Here is an 18,678-nt window from a genome sequence, read left to right on the forward strand (position 1 = left end):
GCTGGGGTGAGTCTCAGAATAAAAGCAGCTGAAAACAAGGCAAGTGACGATCAGTTCCTTTACTGGTAGACGCCCGTCAATGCCGTTACAAGGGGATCTAGGCGAGTGTGGTCCGGTTGTCTCCACCGCGGCGGTGCGGTCCAGACGTTCAGACAGCTTGGTTTGTCCAGTGCAGACAGAGAGAACCTGGAGTGAAGATCTTTGGGCTAAGATATCAATGCGCATCGTTAATCGAAGAGCTACGACACTCTGAACTCTCGGTATGTGGGATCTTAGTGCGGCCTTTTAGCGGATTGTGTCCAGGAAATGGATATTCGGCTTATCGACGGGTCCACGATAGCAGCGTTGCTGTTAAGACAGCTGGGATCTCAGATCTGGCTGGTGGCTTGAAGCATGATCTCGAGACGGGAAATCGATGTCCTTGGCCATCAGCAGCAGCAGCAACAGAATTGGTGTTCAAATCTTGATGCACAAATACATTGACTTAAGTGTGAATTTCTTGTAGCCCAAAGTACGAATGTCCACTGGCCAAATCAAGATACCAGTACGGCAACGTACCATTTCGACGAGGCGCAGCTCAGCGCAATTACAACCATTATCAGAGGCCAACCATCGAACCAGACTGCCGTAAAGTCGGTCAGCGACGGTGAAGGAGATGAAGGAACACCAAATTTAGTACGTCCAGCCCAGGATCGGAAAATATTCCTTGATACTGCTTCTCAATATTGTTAGGGGGCCGCCAAGCGAGGACTAAAGCGGAGAACACGTACAACAAGCGAGCACCATTCTTCCCATCAGCAACCAGAAATTCGACAAAAACAATGCAGCTACGGAGTTTTAACAGCACATCGAGGGAATCCGTGTGCATTTTGTGCAGTTCGGATGCTTGCTGACGGACAGCTCCAGCCGTATCGTACCCACGCCGTCAGCATCGAAAAGCATGGGCCCTACGGATATCGTCGCCGTTAAAACACCAAAAGAATCCACATTGAATCCGTGCCGCTTTCCAACCGCTCCACCGCGAGGGACAAACCCTTGGCTAGGACGGATTCGAACACCAACGCCGCCGCTACGCCGCGAAATCCAGCCCTGCAGCCGTCCCGATTGGACCATGTCCTCCGAAACGGGAGCGAGCCCCTGAGCGGGACGCAGACGGAGGAAAAGCTCGTGTATAAAAAATTCACGGTTGGATAATCCAATCATGTGGTGGTGTGAGTGGGAAAACCGGCCGTGGAGAGTTGATATTCCACGCTTCTGTACGGCCCGTCGTTCTGATGTAACGAGACTAAAAAGAGGCAGCGCCATTGCCGTCCATTCACGCCAACTTCTCTTTCCAGTCAAGGCATGAAGTTGGAAAGACAGCCGCCGGCCTAGAGGGTTCGATGCAACGGCGCAGAAGATCTGTCTGCCAATCATGTCCGAAACAGTGACAGCGCCATCAAGATCTCGGGCGGCTTGAGCAAACCGAACCCCTGCTCGGCGCATGGCTAGCGTGGGAAATGCAAACCTGGCAGAAAAAAGGGGAACGACGGAATCTCGCCCGCCGGCATCCACATCGATTGTGTTCCTGGCATGGAGTGGGCTCACATGTGCCTCCACAACGACTGGCCTCGGGACGACGACGAACGACGACCACCCACGCGCGGCCGGTGCCTGAACCGCCAGCCAACCGCCGTCCCGTTCCCGGCTTTCAGGCCGGATGGTATCTAGCCCAATTCCGTACGGGTGTATGGTTGTCGTCTGTTCGGGGCTTTTGAGATCATGCAGGAACATGCAGGAAGAATAAACGTTTCCACTCACACCCATTCTCTCCAGTCTTATTCACTCAGAGACCCAACCAGAACGAATCAGTCATTGAATATCTCCAGAATCGGTAGGCTTGTCAGGGGGGCTGTGTTCTAGTCTCTTTCTTGGTTTCCTCCCGGCTCGCTCACACGCCCCCCTGGTGAACCACCGTTTTCCGATGTTGCCCTGCTCTGCTCTGCCCACCAAGGCTCTCGCTTTCTCGCTGGAACTCGGGTACGGATACCCAATGAAGTGGAATTGCTGGAGAACAGGCGAGCGGGTTGAACCCCTGAGGAATTTCATCTCATGGCCCTGCAGGCGAATCGACAGGTCGGGAGAGGCTCTGGGTCGACCGTCTTACCGGCTCGGTATAAGATGAACGAGCCAACCCCATGGGACACGCGCCCGTGGCATCTAGGCCTTCCTCTCCATCCTCTTTCAAGATTCCCCTTTTCGGTATCTTAGTCACTCCTTTTTAACAGACCTTCATTCTTTCGTTCCCTAAGTTTGAAGATCTTCGTCAGTCGCTATTGTGTTTTGTGTTGTGTTTCGAATAGTTAATTTCTGTTGTCTTTTTTCCGTCATATTTCTTATTTCAAAGCCCAAAATGACGCCTTCGCTTCTCTCCACGCTCTCTTCCGCCCTCCTTTTGGGTTCGACCGTCTCTGCGACCCAGTCCTACCAGCTGGCCGACAACTACGACTCCACCAACTTTCTCGAGAAGTTCGGCTTCTTCACGGTACGTTTTACCCTGCAAAGAGCCCACATTACAGACTACGTGATAGTCGATGATGTGATCGGCATATGCTGACGATCCCATCTTATATGTAGAGCGACTACTCCACCGGCGACTACAACAATGTCGACCCGACTGGCGGTTATGTCAACTACCGGTCTTCTGAGGAGGCTCAGGCTCAGGGTCTTCTGAAGACCGTCAACGGCGAGCTCTACCTCGGTGTCGACTCTACCTCCACCCTCGACCCCAAGGGCGTCGGCCGCAGCTCCGTCCGCCTCGAGAGCAAGACCAAGTACAGGAAGGGTCTTTTCGTTACCGACTTCTCTCACCTTCCCAAGCCTGCCTGCGGTGCTTGGCCCGCTTTGTAAGCATCTTCCCCATATGAGAGTTGTGTGTGTTGGTGTGCTAAACAACATCACCAGCTGGACCGTCGGCAACCCCTGGCCCGCCGCCGGTGAAATCGACATCTACGAGACCTGGAACGAGGATGGTGTAAACAAGGTCGTTCTTCACACCGACAGCAGTGTCGGCGAGTGCCGCATGGATGGCACGGGCATGACCGGCACCATGAGCAAGCCCAACTGCGCCAACTACGCCCCGGGTCAGTCCGACAACGAGGGATGCTCCGGCCACGATGCCACGGCCCCCTTCGGATCCGCCGAGGGCGGAATCTACGCCATGGAATGGACCGACACCTCTGTCAAGGTCTGGGGCTTCACCCACGCCAACGCTCCGGCCGACATCGCCACCAACCCCAAGCCCGAGACCTGGGGAACCCCCAGCTTCACCACTAGCGTCTGCGAGGCCGACAAGGTCTTCGGCGACGCCAAGATGGTCATGAACATCGACTTCTGCAGCGTCAACACCGCCGGAAACGAACTCATGTGGGAGCAGGGCGGATGCAAGGCCAAGGCCGGCGGCGCTACTTGCAACGAGTGGGTCGCCAACAACCCCCAGGCCTTCGCCGATGTCTACTTCCAGGTCAAGTCCGTGAAGATCTGGCAGATGAAGGATGGTGAGGCCAACGCCACCGCCTCTGCCAGCCAGATTGCCCCCTCTTCCGCTGCTGCCAGCTCTGCCGTTGCCACCGACGTTGTCGCCTCCGGCACCGCCGTTGCCTCCGAGAAGCCCGTTGCTACCGCCAGTGGATCCGGCGCCGTTGCTCCCTCCGTCACCGCTTCCGCCAAGCCCGTCGAGTCCCCGGTCGAGGACTTGCCTACCCGCCTGGCCACTTCCACCGTTTACCAGACGAACGTGAAGACCATCACCTCATGCGCCCCTACCGTCACCAACTGCCCCGCCAGAGAGACCCCTGAGATCGTCACCGAGGTCGTTCCCGTCACCACCACCATCTGCCCGGTCGTCGACGTTCCCACCACCATGACCGTCTCCAAGACCGAAGTCCACACCATCACCTCGTGTGCCCCCACCGTCACCAACTGCCCCGTCGGTTCCAAGACCACCATCACCAAGGAAGAGGTCATCTCAACCACGGCCGCTGTCCCCGTCGAGAGCTACACCAAGCCCGCCGCCGGTACCACCAACCAGGCCGAGAAGCCCGTCCCCGTGACCACCCAGGCCCCTGAGGTCCCTGCCCTCCTGACGACTTACAAGACCAACATCGTCACCATCACCTCGTGCGCTCCTACCGTCACCAACTGCCCTGTCGGCAAGGAGTCCACCATTATCACCAGCGAGATCATCACGCCCACGGCTCCCGTTCCTGGCATCCCTGCGGTTCCCTCTCCGAACCCCTCGGCTCCTGGCTCCGAGAACCCCTCCACCCCCGTCGCCCCTGGAGCCGAGAACCCCGCTACCACTACCGTCGTCCCCGGCGCTGAGACCCCGGCTACGACCGCTGTTCCCCAGAACCCCGGCGCCCCCGGCGTTCCCGGCTCCGGAGCTTCCACCGCCAGCGTCCCCGCCGCCGGCCAGACCACTTCCGCTCAGAAGCCCGTCCCCGAGACCCCCGCCGCCACTGTCTCCGAAGCCATGCCCACGACCCTCGTCGTTGCTCCCTCGTCTCCTTTCAACGGCACCCTGACCACCGCCCGCTTCCCCGTCGGTACCGGTGCCCCTTGCATCGGCTCTGCCTGCCCCGCGACCACCACCGGCCCTGTCCAGGCCGGCGCTGGAAAGGTTGGCTCCGGTGCCTTCGCTTTGGCTGCGGCGCTGGCTGTCTTGGTCATCTAAGCGAAGAGGGTAGAGGTTCGATTAACAAGCGTTTTTTCCTTTATCTGTGGTCTTCCTTTGTATTATATGTATATGGTCACATAGAGCGTATATACCCTTCGGTCAGAATTAGGAGGGTAGAGAAGCATGCCGAAAAAGCATCAAGAAATAAGATTCCTCATTTACTCAACTGCTTCCTTGTGTTTTTGGTGCGCGGCCGCCACCAGGTGCCGATGGGTGCCTGTCACTGCGAGCCAGCCGCTTCTGGTGTTTCCTTCCAGCACCCATGAGCATCTTCCCATCGACATATCTATCAATCGCTACCATGAGCGTATTGTCCACTTAACAATTTCATTTACCTCATGAATGTGTTGGTGAGATGTAGTCGAAACGCTTAAGGTTTGGTCCGCTTATCATGCGATTGGTTCCTTCATCTTGTCAGACACCGTCGTCATCGTGGCTGCGTAATAGCGCGTGTTGATCGCTAGGCAGCTACATAGCTGAGGGGCAATAAAGCTGGTGTATGAACTTCCAATCTCACCCAGCTGCCTCTCATTTCACGTGAATCAATCTGAACATACTACGGATTTCCTGGGCCTCCAATTGAAATCGAAGTCTGGACCGGAAATTCAGCATGGGCGACGCGATTCTCGACGAACCTTGTACCGAATTCTGCGAAACAATCCGCATACTGAGTTTCGTCCGGGAGCAGTTGCCAACACACGATCAACTGAAAGCTCACTTTTCTTCGTTTGAAGATCAACTGCGACATGGCTACTCACTTGGTTCTGTCGCGCAAGTCCGAAACAGACCGGATTGTCCGTTCTGCCTGCTAGTCGCCCAAGCCATCTCCGCAGAAACCGAAGATGTCTCGGGGGACGTGAAGGTAGTCCTCCCTAACGATGAGCACTGCTTCCGTCTCCTCTATTCATCGCGGATCGGTCCGCGCTTGATGTTCATAGCAAATGAGTCTCGTGACATTTTACCGGAACAAGGGCCTTTTGTTGCGAGGTCCTTTAAAGGAGCAGTCGATCACGTAGCCTTGGCGCGAATTTGGCTCGGGAAATGCGAGGAGCATCACGGAGACAGATGTCGCCACATCCCCAAGGTTCTGGTGAGTAGTGGTTGTAGCTATCTTGACACTCAACTCAACTCATACGGTTTGAAGTACCCCGAGGGCAAGCCATCATGGCACATGAAGCTGGATGATCCCGCACTCATCCGTCTTCTTGATATAGAAACGGGGTGCTTGCGACACATGCCGCTGGAAACCCGATATGTGGCACTGAGCTATGTCGCGGGCCAGATGCCCGTCTTTCGACTCAGCAAAGAGAATTTTGAGTCACTTCAGGTAGAAGGCTGTCTAGCTGAGATCCGATCCGACCTCCCACGAACCATTAACGATGCCATCGACTTCACCAAGTCTCTCGGTGAGAGGTACATCTGGGTAGATGCCCTCTGCCTAGTTCACGATGATGTGCATGATGTCAGCTTTGGGGTAGAGATAATGAATTCTATCTACCAGGGAGCATACTTCGTCATTATTGCAGCCGCCGGCACCGACTCAAATTCACCACTCATTAGCGGTCAGCCCGAATGCTTTCTCAGCTCACGGATTACTACCCAACTGAATACCGTTGTCCATATGGCAGCGGTACAGGGTCTTGACTGGCATCTTGAACATTCGGTTTACAGGACCCGCGGATGGACCCTCCAGGAAGAGGTGCTGTCTTACAGAGCAGTCATCTTTGTCAACAATCAGCTGTACTTCCGGTGCCGGTGCGCAAACTGGAGCCAGGAAACAGCTGCGGATTTGAAATTAACTTGGCTGGACCCGGGTGACAACAATGTTGCTCGCACGACAACTTTACAAGACGGAAACCAAGCAGCATGGAGAGCCTACCAAAACCTCCTCGAAGACTACTCAAACAGACAACTCATACTCGACGGCGACGCGCTCCGAGCTGCATCCGGCATACTCCGCGTTTTGACGGTCGGCTTGGACTCTTGGCATTTAGATGGTTTGCCAGCATACTACCTCGACCTCAGTCTGCTTTGGATTTCAACAGGGGGAAATATGAGGAGAAGGCCCCAATTCGCGAGTTACTCCTGGGCGGGCTGGGCCGGCGGGATCAAGTGGCCCACCGAGAACGAAGCCTGGGCTGAAGAATCCGGTGAAATAACACGCAGCACCGATAATCTGCGTCGATGGATATTGGAAAAGACTTTCGTCAGGTGGTGCTGCTGGGACCAGGGATACAGTCTCGAGACTCTCTTCAACAACGACTACGACAAACCCAGCAGATTCACCCGTCTTGTGTCCGAGTACGCCGGCTCACTGCCGCAGCATGTAATCGATGGCTTTGAAGACCAGAGATTCACCGAAAACTCTGTATGGAGCATGTGTACGGGTAGTTCTGGGTTCGGCATGCGGCCGGATTTCAAAGACCAGGGGCGATGCCACCCCGACGGATCCCCCAGGATCGTCACGCTTTTCGAGACGGAGCTGGTGAATAGCCAGGCGGAGTACGATAAGTTTGCATCTCGGGTTGTTAAGCCGGATGATCGCACAATACTGTACAGCGCCCAGAGGCCAACAGGCTGCGGTAAGTACTGAATCACAGTAGATTGCTCGGTCACATGCTTACACTTCACAGAAAAGCGCATGTATCGAGCGCACAGAGAAGACGACGACGGAAACATAACGGGAAACCGATGGGCCAAAAACTTCATTGAGTATAGGAGCCCTGATATGCTTTCAACCAGAGAGATTGGAGAGGAGCTGGAGGATTTTAGTGAGTGGAAGGATAAGAGGTATTGGTGCACCCAATACGGCTACAACCACGAGCTCAAGGAGCATAACAGACCTCCTCTGAAGATGCCGTAAGACTGCTTACCCAGTCTGAAGCCCCGAGCTAACATACCTGAAGGGACTATCCACCCTATCCTCTGTTGCATTTCCATACAATTTCCCTGAAACTCCGAACCGGCACCCCGACAGGTTCGTCAGCGCACGCGTCTGGTCGAGTACCAGGGACGCCACTGTTGTCCGAAGACGGGAAACTGGTGGGATCTCTCCATCTCGACAACATAGCGGAGTCCGCATATGCGCCAGGGACCGAAGTCGAGCTTGTCCTCCTCTCAAAGTGCTTACTGCCGACAGAGGGGTCCACTTTGCCCACGAACGTTGAGCGGGCGACTGAGAATAAGGCCTGGGATATGTTCTGGGTGATGCACATCGTCTGGAAAGAGACTGCTATTGCTGAGAGGCGTGGGATTGGGCAGGTTTTGGATGTCGCGCTCACGACGGCGTGCGGTGCTGGACCCGAGGATAAGTACATTATGTTGGCATAATTCCTATTGTCTCCAACAAACGCTCGATTATCAACTCGGATTTATCTTTTCTGGACCAATTCTTCCCTCAACGCCCAGTGATGATATCTTCCGCAATCTTCTCCGCCAAAGCGTACACCGCAGACTGCGGATGTCCTGGGATCGCAAAAGGGAAAGTACTAGCATCAGTCACTCTCAGCCCCCGAACACCAAACACGCGGCCACGGCTGTCCACCACCGCTTTGCCCGCTTCAACATCCTCCTCCTTCCCCATGGCACAGGTTGAAACAGGGTGCCAGACTTGGCCGACGTTGGCTCTGACATACTCCAAAATCTCCTCGTCGGTCTGCACGGCATCATCCGGAAGTCCTTCGGGCCCCGTCTTGAACCCAGGCTTGTTGGCGAACTCTGAGGCCCACGCTGTGCGAAGACGTTTCACAGCCGTGACGGCAAGCTCGACGTCGGCTTCGTCGGAGAGCCAGTTGAGGTTGATTTTGGGCGGTGCTTCGAGAACCGAGGGCGATGTGATGGTGACGTTGCCACGGGAAAACACGAGGGGGAGGTAAGCTGCCAGTGTGCCGCTGGTCTGACCGGGGCCGGTTGAGAACGAGCCGACGATGAAGGACAGCTGGGGCCAATCGGACGGTACGGAGGCGAGTTTGTCGCGGGTGGCTTGGGTCAGTTTAGCAAGCGTTGAGTTTGGGAGCCGCTCGTGGGCCAAGAAGCCCGCTGCTGAGCTGTATGGGCCTGTCCCGGACTTAAGGTACTCATCGATGAATCCCGGGTTGAGAGCTGGGTCGGCGGTAAGGGACTGGGCGGAGGGCGTGCTGACGGGATATGCGACGAAGATTTGGATGGGATCCTGGAGGTTCTGGCCGACGCCCGGGATATCGGCGATGACAGGGATCGAGAGTGCCTCGAGATGTTCACGCGGACCGATGCCGGATGCTTGGAGAATCTGTGGTGAATGAAAGGTCCCGGCAGTCAGAATAACTTCTTTGTTTGCTGACAGAATGTAATCGACACCCTGAGAGTTGACATGGACCCCCGTAGCCTGCGTACCGTTGAAGAGGATCTTGGTCGCCTGGGTGTGGGTGTAAACAATGATTCCTGTATCCTTGATCGCCTTCTGCAAGAAGCTGCTCTCGCTAGTCGACCTCTGGGCCCTTTCGGGCTCGATCGTCGAGGGTACCCAAGCACCGTGACCAACGAGCTCACCGCTGCTGAATCCCTTCGGGCTTATGGTCAAGCCGAGGCTCAAAATGACTTTCGCGAGCCAAGTCAACGTCGGGTCAACCCAGTTGTTCCACGAGACCTGCAGCGGGCCGCCTTCCTCATCGTAGTCGGACGGATCAAACACGACCGTGGCGTTGGTGTTCTGCCGCTTCTCCTCATTCGGCGGGGTGAGGTCGACAGAGCGCTTGAAATACTGCAACATATTCTCCCATTTAAATGAATCGTCACCAACAGTCTCAGCCCAGAGACCGTAGGAGCCCTTCGTGCCACGGATGTACGACATGGTGTTGATCGCGGACGAGCCGCCGAGGGTCTTGCCCTGCGCGTAGTGGACCCTGCGTCCGCCGGCGCCGGGGATCGGCTCGGAGACGAGAGACCAGTCCATCAGTGGCTGCGGGGTGAATTCGGGCGTGGGGTCGATGAAGGCGATGCCGGTGAGGGAGAGGAGCGGGACGACGCTGTTGTTGCCGTTCTCCACTTCGTAGAAGCCGCCGGCCTCGACGACGGCGACGGAGGCTGACGTGGCTGCAAGGCGAGATGCGATGGTCAGGCCGGCGGTGCCGCCGCCTACAATCACGTAGTCGAAGCTCGCATCGCGGCCGGGGTAGCCAAAGGCGGAGGAGAACAGGCGGTCTTGAGCGGCGGCGAGGCTCGCTACGGAGAGGATGAGGAGCTGAGATAGCGTCATCTTTGTTGAGTTTGAAGTCGATGCGCGTGATGCCTCTCGCCCGCTGGCATGAGCGTAGGGTGCTCTGGAATGCACATCTTCGGAAGTGATGGATTACTCTGGATTTAAATACAACAGAAGCTGCGTGAGATATTGGTCAATCGGACGACAGAATGCGTGATCATGGGGAAAACAGCATGGGTGTGAATGAGTGTCTGCATGCTTACACCAACGTACCGAGAAAGCTCCCCTGACAATGGATCACCGGGGCGCGGGTCAGAGAATTTACCCGCTGGTCTCTGGGCTGTCTTAGGCCAGTTCGGATTCTATCGTCACATTCAACCAGGTCTTTTTATCGATAGTCTTTAGATTCCCGGTCGGGCGTCAGCATGCAGGAAAGCCCGCCGGAATAACTGACGTCTTTGGGCGCTGCAGTAATCGGTTTAGTGACGGGGATTGTTGCATTGGCGTGCTGACAGGAGCCATGCATAGGGCTTTTTATCCATGGTATGCCATGCCGAAGCATGCGGCGTGGTAACCAAGTCGGAATCGGCATTGAAGATGTAAGTGATCGCCTGAGTTACACTCTCATGGTTTCTTGGTTCATTGGAGGTGAAGAAACCTTAATGATACCATGTTGAGGAAAACCTGAGGAACCCTATGTTCAGATACTGATCTATCTTGGAGATGCATGTATTGTCGATTGGGTTGATTTGCATGGGTACTGTGTAAAGCCTACTTGATGTGTACTCGTTGGGTATGCAACTGCAACGCTTGTGGCACATGCAATAACACCACGATTCACTGATAACCCAAGGGCAGTCACGACTTTCAAACGTAAACGTTATACTGGCAGCGATATGGAAAAATTCAGCTAGAAATTGCCATAGACTTAAGAAATGATGATCTCCTCTAGGTCATGAGATAATTGGGTACCCAGTTCCCCATGCATGAGTCCGTGAACATATACGTCTCCTCTGAGCTCGTAGACTGCAGGTCTAGAGCCGTCGCCCACGCTATCGTCCCATGGCCACCACCAGCGAGACCTGATGCCTCCTAATTTATTACCAGTAGTGGGCTCACCATCTTCCTCCCAATGACGCTGTCGAAGGACAAATGGCCATTCCGAGCCTTGCAACGCCCATATCTCGTCACCACGTCTGGCCATGCCTGGACCGAGACTTAAGAGGGTGCTATCACCTCCCTGATGGCTGTGACTGTCTCCAGTGACGTGCTGACGTTTGAGAAGTTGTGAATCGAGCGTGATAGAGGACAAAGACCGTCCTCTTGCCCAGTGAAACTGGCTGACGAGCGTATTGCATATCTCCTGGGACTCAACATGTTCTTCTAGCAGATCCCCGTGTGATACGCATTCGAATACATTGCCCCATTTGAAAGTCATCTCTGGCGCGCTCCACTTCGCAACTCGCCTCTCAAGAAAGTTAGCAGACAATCCTGAGATCTTACTATACCGCGATATATCCCATTCAACCATAAACGTCTCTAAGCTGATAGGCTTACTGCGCTGTGCTATATCAATGCAGGCCCACGTAGAGAGGCTACCGGCATAGAAACTCTCCATCCGCCGCGCATCAAGTATCCTAGTGCAACTTTGCCCTGAGTCATTCCTCGCCGAAATAGGGGCTTCCCAGCTGCCGATTGCCAGAGTACTCACCAGAGACTCTAGCGCATTGGGACCCTGATCAGGGCCTTCAGTAACAGAATCGTGAGGGCGTGCATCGGCCAGAAGATCCAAAGTGCTGATAGCGAATTCCAAACAGGGCAATGGCTCCTCCGCGTAAGGAAGACGGTGCGATGAATGATTTACAACGCCGATACGACGTCCAAATACGTGGAGGTTAGTATCTCGGATATGGAAACGCTGTGTGGAAGATAACTTGGATGAACTGCCAAACACGTCATACGCTGAGACGTTGCTCTGCGAAACGTGGTGCTCTGTATCGTTGAATATTACCGAGGGCCCCCCGCCGGAAGATAGCGGGAACATGTTCTTGTGAGCGAGGTTGGGAATCCAAGATGGAGATTTGCCCTCGTGGTCGATCCACGTCGGCTGGGCGTGTCGTTGAAGCTCACGTCCAGACTCAAAGGCGCCGATCTCACCTCTCCCTTGTATGAGCGTCATGGCTCGAATGCCCACGCTGCCATACATCAGACGGATGATAAAGTCTCGAAAAACTCTCGCTGTGTCTAGGGAGTAGTCGGGCTTGATAGGTGTGTATGCTGGAGCGCAACGGCTCACGTTGCTGTTGCATTCGGTGGCCTGTGCAAGGTCTTCCATGATGGTATCTGCGATTCCCAGAATTCCATATATGTAGTCGCGTGCGTCAGTCGCGAATGTGGCGGCACTACGCCAAAATAACCAAGCCAACACAGTCTCGTAATCTGGCCGCCGGTTTTCCCGTGTAGCAAACATGGGGAGAAGTCTGAGGAGTTGGTCAGTATCCTCGACACATTTCCGGAGGATACTGAACTGGACTATTGCGTAGCCCGCCGAGTGATTATGCCCGTAGTGCAGTGGAAGAGGTATAGCGCGGTTATAGAGGAACGTCGCAGCACGCCAGAGCAGGGCGGGATCAATGTACTCATCGCCGAGCATGATGCGCACTTGGCTTGCAAGCGCAAACTCTTGCAACGTCCATAGGCGGTGGAACCAACGGCGGGAGAAGAAGCTGGCGAGGATGTCCCACTCCCTATCGGGTATGAGGTGGTTAGGAAACCGTGGTCTACATCGGTTTCCGGGCGAATCAGCATGGTGAACAATGTAACGCAGGACCTCAGTGACCTGTGAAGCTTCAGAATCGTCTGCCGGGCCAAGCCAGATGTCAACAGCCTCGGCCTGTTGATAGATGCGGTGCATATTGCCGACCTGCTCCCCACGCTCCCGAATATTCTCTTGATCGATGGATACAAAGTCAACCCAATACCAGGCGCTCCACTCATCTTCCTCAAGATTGAGACGCGCCAGCCGGTCGAAAGCGGATGCAAGATTGCTAGGTATTGGTTGGCCTCCATAGAGTGCGGAGCGTGGCGTGAAGCTGTGTTCGCCAGGCTTGCCGAATGCTTCACCCCAGGTGTAGCTCAGAGCGCGGTAGGTAGGCGCCGAAGTGATTGGGAACACCCGGTTCTCTACGACTAAGTGGCCGGCAGAGTCTGGTGAGCTGTCGGGATCTGGCCGAAAGTGTATGAGGCGTATACAGCCTGCATGCGGAAGGCCGCCGTCCTTGTGGAGGCGGCAAGGGCCTATAAAGAGTTGGTAGAAGCGCTCGTCATATGCGAGGGAATACAGTTTCGAAAGGTCAAAGCCTGAGCTTGGAAAGAAGGTTGCAATATGAGGGTACAGAAGAGTAAACGCCAGGCCAAAGAGATAGAAAACTGCAAGATCTACGAGAACTGAAATCCAGTGAAGACGCTGATTATTCAGCTCTACCCGGCGACGACTCCGGTCAAGGTCGGCCATTGGAAACTTTCGTGGGTTAGTGCGTGATCACAGGCCTCTCAAAGATGAGAAGAAGGCTTTAACGGCAGGGAGAGTGTGCAGCAGAAGGAACGCAGGGTGAGATTGACGGTGTCACAACGTCACGTGGTGCTGCATTTGACGTCTTACAAGCTGCATCTCCCTGGCAATTACACAGCCCCGGATAATGTCATCCGCAACGTGGAAAGTGAGGCAAGTTAGGACACGTCGAAACATACTTTACATTGCCTCAAAAGTCTAATAGTAGATTGTTTGATTTTCCATCAGAGTCCGGAATAGACCCCTTCGTAGCAACTACAGCAAACACAGCATGGATGATTACAATGCCTACGACTCCTCATATCCCAAGCTTTAGGCTGGCTGCTGTTTGGAAATTTGCTCACTTGATGATTAATATACGGCGTCGAAAAGTTGAAATCTGTCGTATTTGACCGGTGATTCTGAAAATTCAAATCTTGATCTTGGTACCTGTCGCCTGATACAAAAGCAGCATGGGACTGCGATGTGGCATGTCTCGCTATTAACTACGAAAATCTCGCGTTTTGAACTAATTTCCGTCCATAATTAATTTTTAGAGAGACATAGCGGATCGTGAGAGATCAAACAAACTCGCAGCAGTGTTCTGTAAGTCCATAGTTCCCGTGCCTTGCATCCCAGGTACTGACTTGTATCTTAGTGTTTACTACTGCGCGAGAACCTTTTTCTTGTATAAAATGAACTATTAACGGTGAGAGACTGTTTTGAAGTAGCGCTGGATGATCTCCTTAAGACGCTGCTAGTCTGGCTGACATGGAGTATTGCTACATATTTTGACTATAACATCTGAACCGTTGAATTTTATCTTGGACATTGTAGAGTAGTACTGTTAGTAGCTGTGGAAATTGGGCCTTGCTACTGGATAAAGGTGTGGAAGGCGTTTGGCGAACCAGCTTCAAATTTTAATGAGCAAGCTGAAGTATCAAGGTACCGCGTGCGCATGCACCTTTGTTGTTTTCTTCGCGTCATACTGTTCGATTTGCACGGGTGGTGAGAGAGCCCAGGCCAAGACATCTCAATCAGTAATGACAGTGCCCTTATAATTTGTTTCTACCGCATTCTAAACTCCCTCGCTCTTCTGTTTTTTTCTTTCGACTCTTCATAACTTACATACAGAGATACTATTACAACTTCTTGCTTCTTTCTGTGGCTTCTGTTGCCTTTTCTGGTGGTGGAATGGCTATGGATGGCGTGGAAGACGGGCTGGGCCTGCGTCGACCAGCTCTACTGGAGTGCTGAACTATGGAATGATCCAATTTGGATGGCTCATGTGTGGACAGTGGACATGACTCTGGTGTGAATGAAATAAGGGGGAAAGAGCCCTACGGAACTATAGAGAAGCAAGTTGCTGTTGGCAAATGCGATACTACCTACGATTAGAAGCTGAAAAGGCCGCTGCGGCGCTTGCCGAGCGGATAGATGATGAGGGAGCTAAGGAAGAGGCCGACGGCGATGCCGATGGCGATCTGGATCATGGATGCGGCGACGTTGAAGACGACCGTGTTCATCTCGGTGCCGTCGTACTCGACGGACGTCGTGCCGTTGACCGCGTGCGTCGAGTTGGTGATCTTGTTGGCTGTGGTTAGACCGCTCAGGAGGCCGCCGGTGGAGGCGAGACCTCCTGGCACTTGGGTGAAGATGGCAGGGATGAGGGTGGCGGCTGCGACGCCGTGGCGGATGCGCGAGTACAAGTTGGCGAGGACTCCGACGGTGAGGGCGCCGAGGGTGTTGGCGACCTGAGGGGCGGCGGCGAACCGGAGGCCGCTGAAGTAGTTGACCATGTAGCCTTGTTGATCTTGTCAGTCTCACGTGTTTGGACAGTGGATGGAACCATATTGTGAAAGGGTGATGCCGTGATGATGTGCTTCGAAGAAACTCTTGGTGGCAGACGAGGTGGAGAAAGGTGAGAGAACAAAGAGCTATGAAGCTGCTTACCTGCGAATGCAACGACCAACATAACAGGCATCTGGCGCCATTTGGCTTGGTATAGAATTGCGATGCAGACAACGAAAAGCGGTACGAAGATGAAGGTGTACAGGGTCGGGATCGAATTCTCGCAGCTGGTGGTGGACACGGCGTTCTCATCTATGAGACCGTAGATGGCGGCGCCAATGGTGATACCGAAGCCAAGGAACAGACTGTAGATCACTGCGTACACAATTCGAATCGAACCGGGGACGATGGCGCGGGATTGGAGTTCGAGTGCGGAACACACTGGTTCATCAGCGGTTGTCCTGTTGGTGCCCGTGGGCTAGTAGCAACCCAATCAAGAAAGGGAAGACAACTATCGCGAGACACGGAAGGGGAGAGGGGCGGAGGAGGTATACTAACAAACCATATATCCTGGCTTTGAAATAGTCAGAATGGGGCCAGATGCAAGTTGTGGTTGGGTGTGGACTTACAAGAAGCATGACGATGCCGCCCTGGGCGATTCCGGAGAAGCAAAAGAGGCTCCCACCTCTGATGCTGCCAAAGGCTCGGGCCAAGAAACTTACCAAGACCGTGGCCGTAACTTCGAGGACGTTGCTGTAGAGCTTCGACTGGGCGGCAACAATGAGTTGCAGGAAACCAACGAGGCAGCCGAAGAAGAAGCAGAGGGGAAGGTCGATGAGGCGAGCGCCGAATGAAAAAGGGGCGGCAGTGGCGCTGGTTAAGCCGAAGACGAGAACTCTGATCCAGGCGTGAAACTTGTCCTTAGACTTGAGGAGGACGTCGAGGCGCTCGATTCCGTCGTTGACAGAGACAACGTCGTGGATCACCTCTTTGTAGATGTGGTGCGTGTCTCTCAACTTGCCGAGATCGATACCTTGCGCGGCCCGCACGATTCGAACTTCAGTCGTATGAACCGATCTGTCGTCGAAGCTGATGATCATGCATCCAGGTCTAGTTTCATGTCAGTTTCCATTCCACCGCCTACGGTGTCGTGGACAAGCACCAAGACACACGCGCAAGATAACTCACAGGTAAAGGAACTGGCCATCAATCTCGAGAACCTTGGCCGTCGTGCTGAGATACTCCTCAAGACGATGCGTAGGCGCGCCAAACATCATGAGAGCACGGCAAAGAGTGATGATGTACTCTTGGCGGGCAAGCGTCTCGGCAATGTGAACCGTGATCTTGGCCTCTTCCTCCTCTCGGGCAAGGTACGCGCTGATGCGAGAGTTGCTGTTGTTCCGCTTGTGCTTCGGACGCTGCTTCTTGGCAGCGGCCTTGCTGGCGCCAGGGGACGCAGGGCCCTCGCCATTCTGGTTGGGATTGGCAAGACGAGCTGATGCTTCGATGAGATTGACCAAGGTGTCGGTGGACTTATTGGCGTTGTACCACTTCTTCTTGTTGGGCGTGGTTGGGGTCGTAGTACCAGACTCCGAGCCTGGAGTGTTTGTACCCGAGAGAGGCCCTCCAAAACCGGTGAACGAAGCGACGGAACTGCGCTTGTTCGAAGCCGGCGCAGCCGGCGTCTCTGCCGGCTTGTACAACTTCAGGAGCTGAGATAGAACGCTACCGCGGTACTGCTTGGGCGGGGGAACGACGTAAACGCCGTCATAGTTGCCGTCGTTGACTTCGGGAAGTAGGTGATCGGTCTGCTCCGTCTTTTCAGCATCTTGAGCATTCGAGGGCCCGGCTTCGCTCTCGGTCTTGGAAGCGATACGCCAAGTGTGGGCTCTCACGATCCGATAGGCCTCCGAGTTGAGCTGCGCTTGATGCTCGTGCTTCTCGTTCTCGTTTTCGCCGGGGGCTGCGTCGGTCAGGGGTTGGCGAGAGTTGAGGTCCTGGAGGGGAATGTATCCCCCCTCTCGGTCCGGCTGTTCGTACTCGCTTGCGGTGGTCGTGCCGGCGGACTCAGTAGAGGCCCGGCTCTCGCGGCCCTCCCGCACTGGCGAGCCAAGTTGAACGTTGGCGGCGACCTGACGTGCCCGTTCCTGGGCAGCGGCGGCCGCAGACTTGGCTTCCAGGCGTTCGCTCTCGATCGACGGGCGAGGATGGTCCTGAGCGAGCGTGGCAACAGTCGGGATAGATCCTCCAGAACTGCCTCGCAAGATGGAGGGTCTGGGTGGGATTGCCGGCGTCGGGACAGGCAAAGTGGTAGACTTTGGTGGTGGTGAAGTTGGTGGCTGGGTCACGGCCGCTCTGCTATTGAAGCGTACGCGGCCTTTCTCCTTTCTCAAGGCGGCTGCAGCTGCGGCCTCGGCGCTGGTAGGCGGTTGTCCGGACGTATCGGGGCTGGGCGTGGCAGCTGTGGTTTCGGGAGACGAGCTTCCGGAAGCGGCGGCAGCGGATGCAACCGGGATTCCGCCGCCGGGCTCAAGGTCGGGGCCGGGATCGTCATCTTGGGAGGCTGGTGAATTTGAGACCATTGCATCGACGGTCAAAACGGCTTTCTAACTTGCTTGGCTGCGGAGCAAGACGGAGCCGTTGATGCCACTGGAGGATGCAGAGCAAACTATTAAATAATGCCACGAAGAGCTGTGGGAGGCAGTGTGGATCGTGGGGAGCAAAATCTGGGGGTCTCCCCATTCTTATAAGCGAACCGGACCGGTGGTTCGTGACGCGGCAGAGTCGAAGCCGAAGGGTCCGGCATTCAGGTTGGAGAATTGCTCTTGGGAAAAGGGTTCTCACCGGAATTGCCATCTCGTATCCATCCATCTCCACTTGGGCCGAAACAACTGGATATGACAGCAGATCGAATTTCCTCCTTGGTACAAGTTCATTAGGGCATCGGCCGGGTTCTGACAGTCTGTTACCTAATAACATCGGAGCTGCCTTTCGTCATTCGTCCGGGGTTCTCCCTGTGCGTCCCTGTGCGGCCATTATTTCTTGGCTGTGTGCAGACTTGAAACTACGCTCATGTCGTCATTGGGCTTCCGTATTCTGTTTGATGCGTCTTTGGCTGATGAGTTGGCGAGAGCTGGAAGTGGTGATAGACAAACAAATCACTTGAGATGACACCATAGCGCCGAATGGTGCTCGAGAGCCGCAGCTAGAGCCGTCGAACCGATCCTAGGCCCCGATCCCGGCATGGTGCATAAGACATCTCCTGAACGGTGTGATGCTCGAGAATCCCGCGCGGAAGGACCCGATTTGTCCTGCACGACTGTCATCCAAAGTTGACCAACCAGAGGGCATTCTTAGCTGTTCCGCTACCATAAATATCTAGTCCTGTCAGGGGTAAATCAAGGGTCTTCCCGCAAACTCCATGGCCAGTGTGACGATAGCAGC

General features: G+C 54.7%; 5 protein-coding genes across 5 annotated transcripts; 2 read left to right on the forward strand and 3 right to left on the reverse strand.

Annotated features, from left to right (window-relative positions):
• Nucleotides 1–2,392: 2,392 nt before the first annotated feature.
• Nucleotides 2,393–4,714, forward strand: CkaCkLH20_10127 (beta-endoglucanase; the record flags this gene model as incomplete). Its single annotated transcript, XM_038892841.1, has 3 exons — nt 2,393–2,524; nt 2,617–2,885; nt 2,944–4,714. The coding sequence occupies 3 exons, from the start codon at nt 2,393–2,395 to the stop codon at nt 4,712–4,714; spliced, it is 2,172 nt and encodes a 723-aa protein (XP_038741761.1).
• Nucleotides 4,715–5,951: 1,237 nt separating this feature from the next.
• On the forward strand, nt 5,952–8,047 carry CkaCkLH20_10128 (uncharacterized protein; the record flags this gene model as incomplete). Its single annotated transcript, XM_038892842.1, has 3 exons — nt 5,952–7,299; nt 7,351–7,576; nt 7,624–8,047. The coding sequence occupies 3 exons, from the start codon at nt 5,952–5,954 to the stop codon at nt 8,045–8,047; spliced, it is 1,998 nt and encodes a 665-aa protein (XP_038741762.1).
• Nucleotides 8,048–8,114: 67 nt separating this feature from the next.
• On the reverse strand, nt 8,115–9,950 carry CkaCkLH20_10129 (GMC oxidoreductase; the record flags this gene model as incomplete). The annotated part of the gene is made up of 1 exon (XM_038892843.1): nt 8,115–9,950. One exon carries the CDS (start codon nt 9,948–9,950, stop codon nt 8,115–8,117), a length of 1,836 nt encoding a protein of 611 aa, XP_038741763.1.
• Nucleotides 9,951–11,788: 1,838 nt separating this feature from the next.
• Nucleotides 11,789–13,407, reverse strand: CkaCkLH20_10130 (uncharacterized protein; the record flags this gene model as incomplete). Its single annotated transcript, XM_038892844.1, has 2 exons — nt 11,789–11,836; nt 11,905–13,407. 2 exons carry the CDS (start codon nt 13,405–13,407, stop codon nt 11,789–11,791), a joined length of 1,551 nt encoding a protein of 516 aa, XP_038741764.1.
• A 1,430-nt stretch (nt 13,408–14,837) lies between these two features.
• On the reverse strand, nt 14,838–17,816 carry CkaCkLH20_10131 (uncharacterized protein; the record flags this gene model as incomplete). The annotated part of the gene is made up of 5 exons (XM_038892845.1): nt 14,838–15,247; nt 15,397–15,712; nt 15,797–15,808; nt 15,864–16,344; nt 16,423–17,816. 5 exons carry the CDS (start codon nt 17,814–17,816, stop codon nt 14,838–14,840), a joined length of 2,613 nt encoding a protein of 870 aa, XP_038741765.1.
• Between the last annotated feature and the right edge of the window lie 862 nt (nt 17,817–18,678).

This window comes from Colletotrichum karsti (assembly GCF_011947395.1).
Source record: "Colletotrichum karsti strain CkLH20 chromosome Unknown Scaffold38, whole genome shotgun sequence".
Classification (NCBI taxonomy): Eukaryota; Fungi; Ascomycota; class Sordariomycetes; order Glomerellales; family Glomerellaceae; genus Colletotrichum; species Colletotrichum karsti.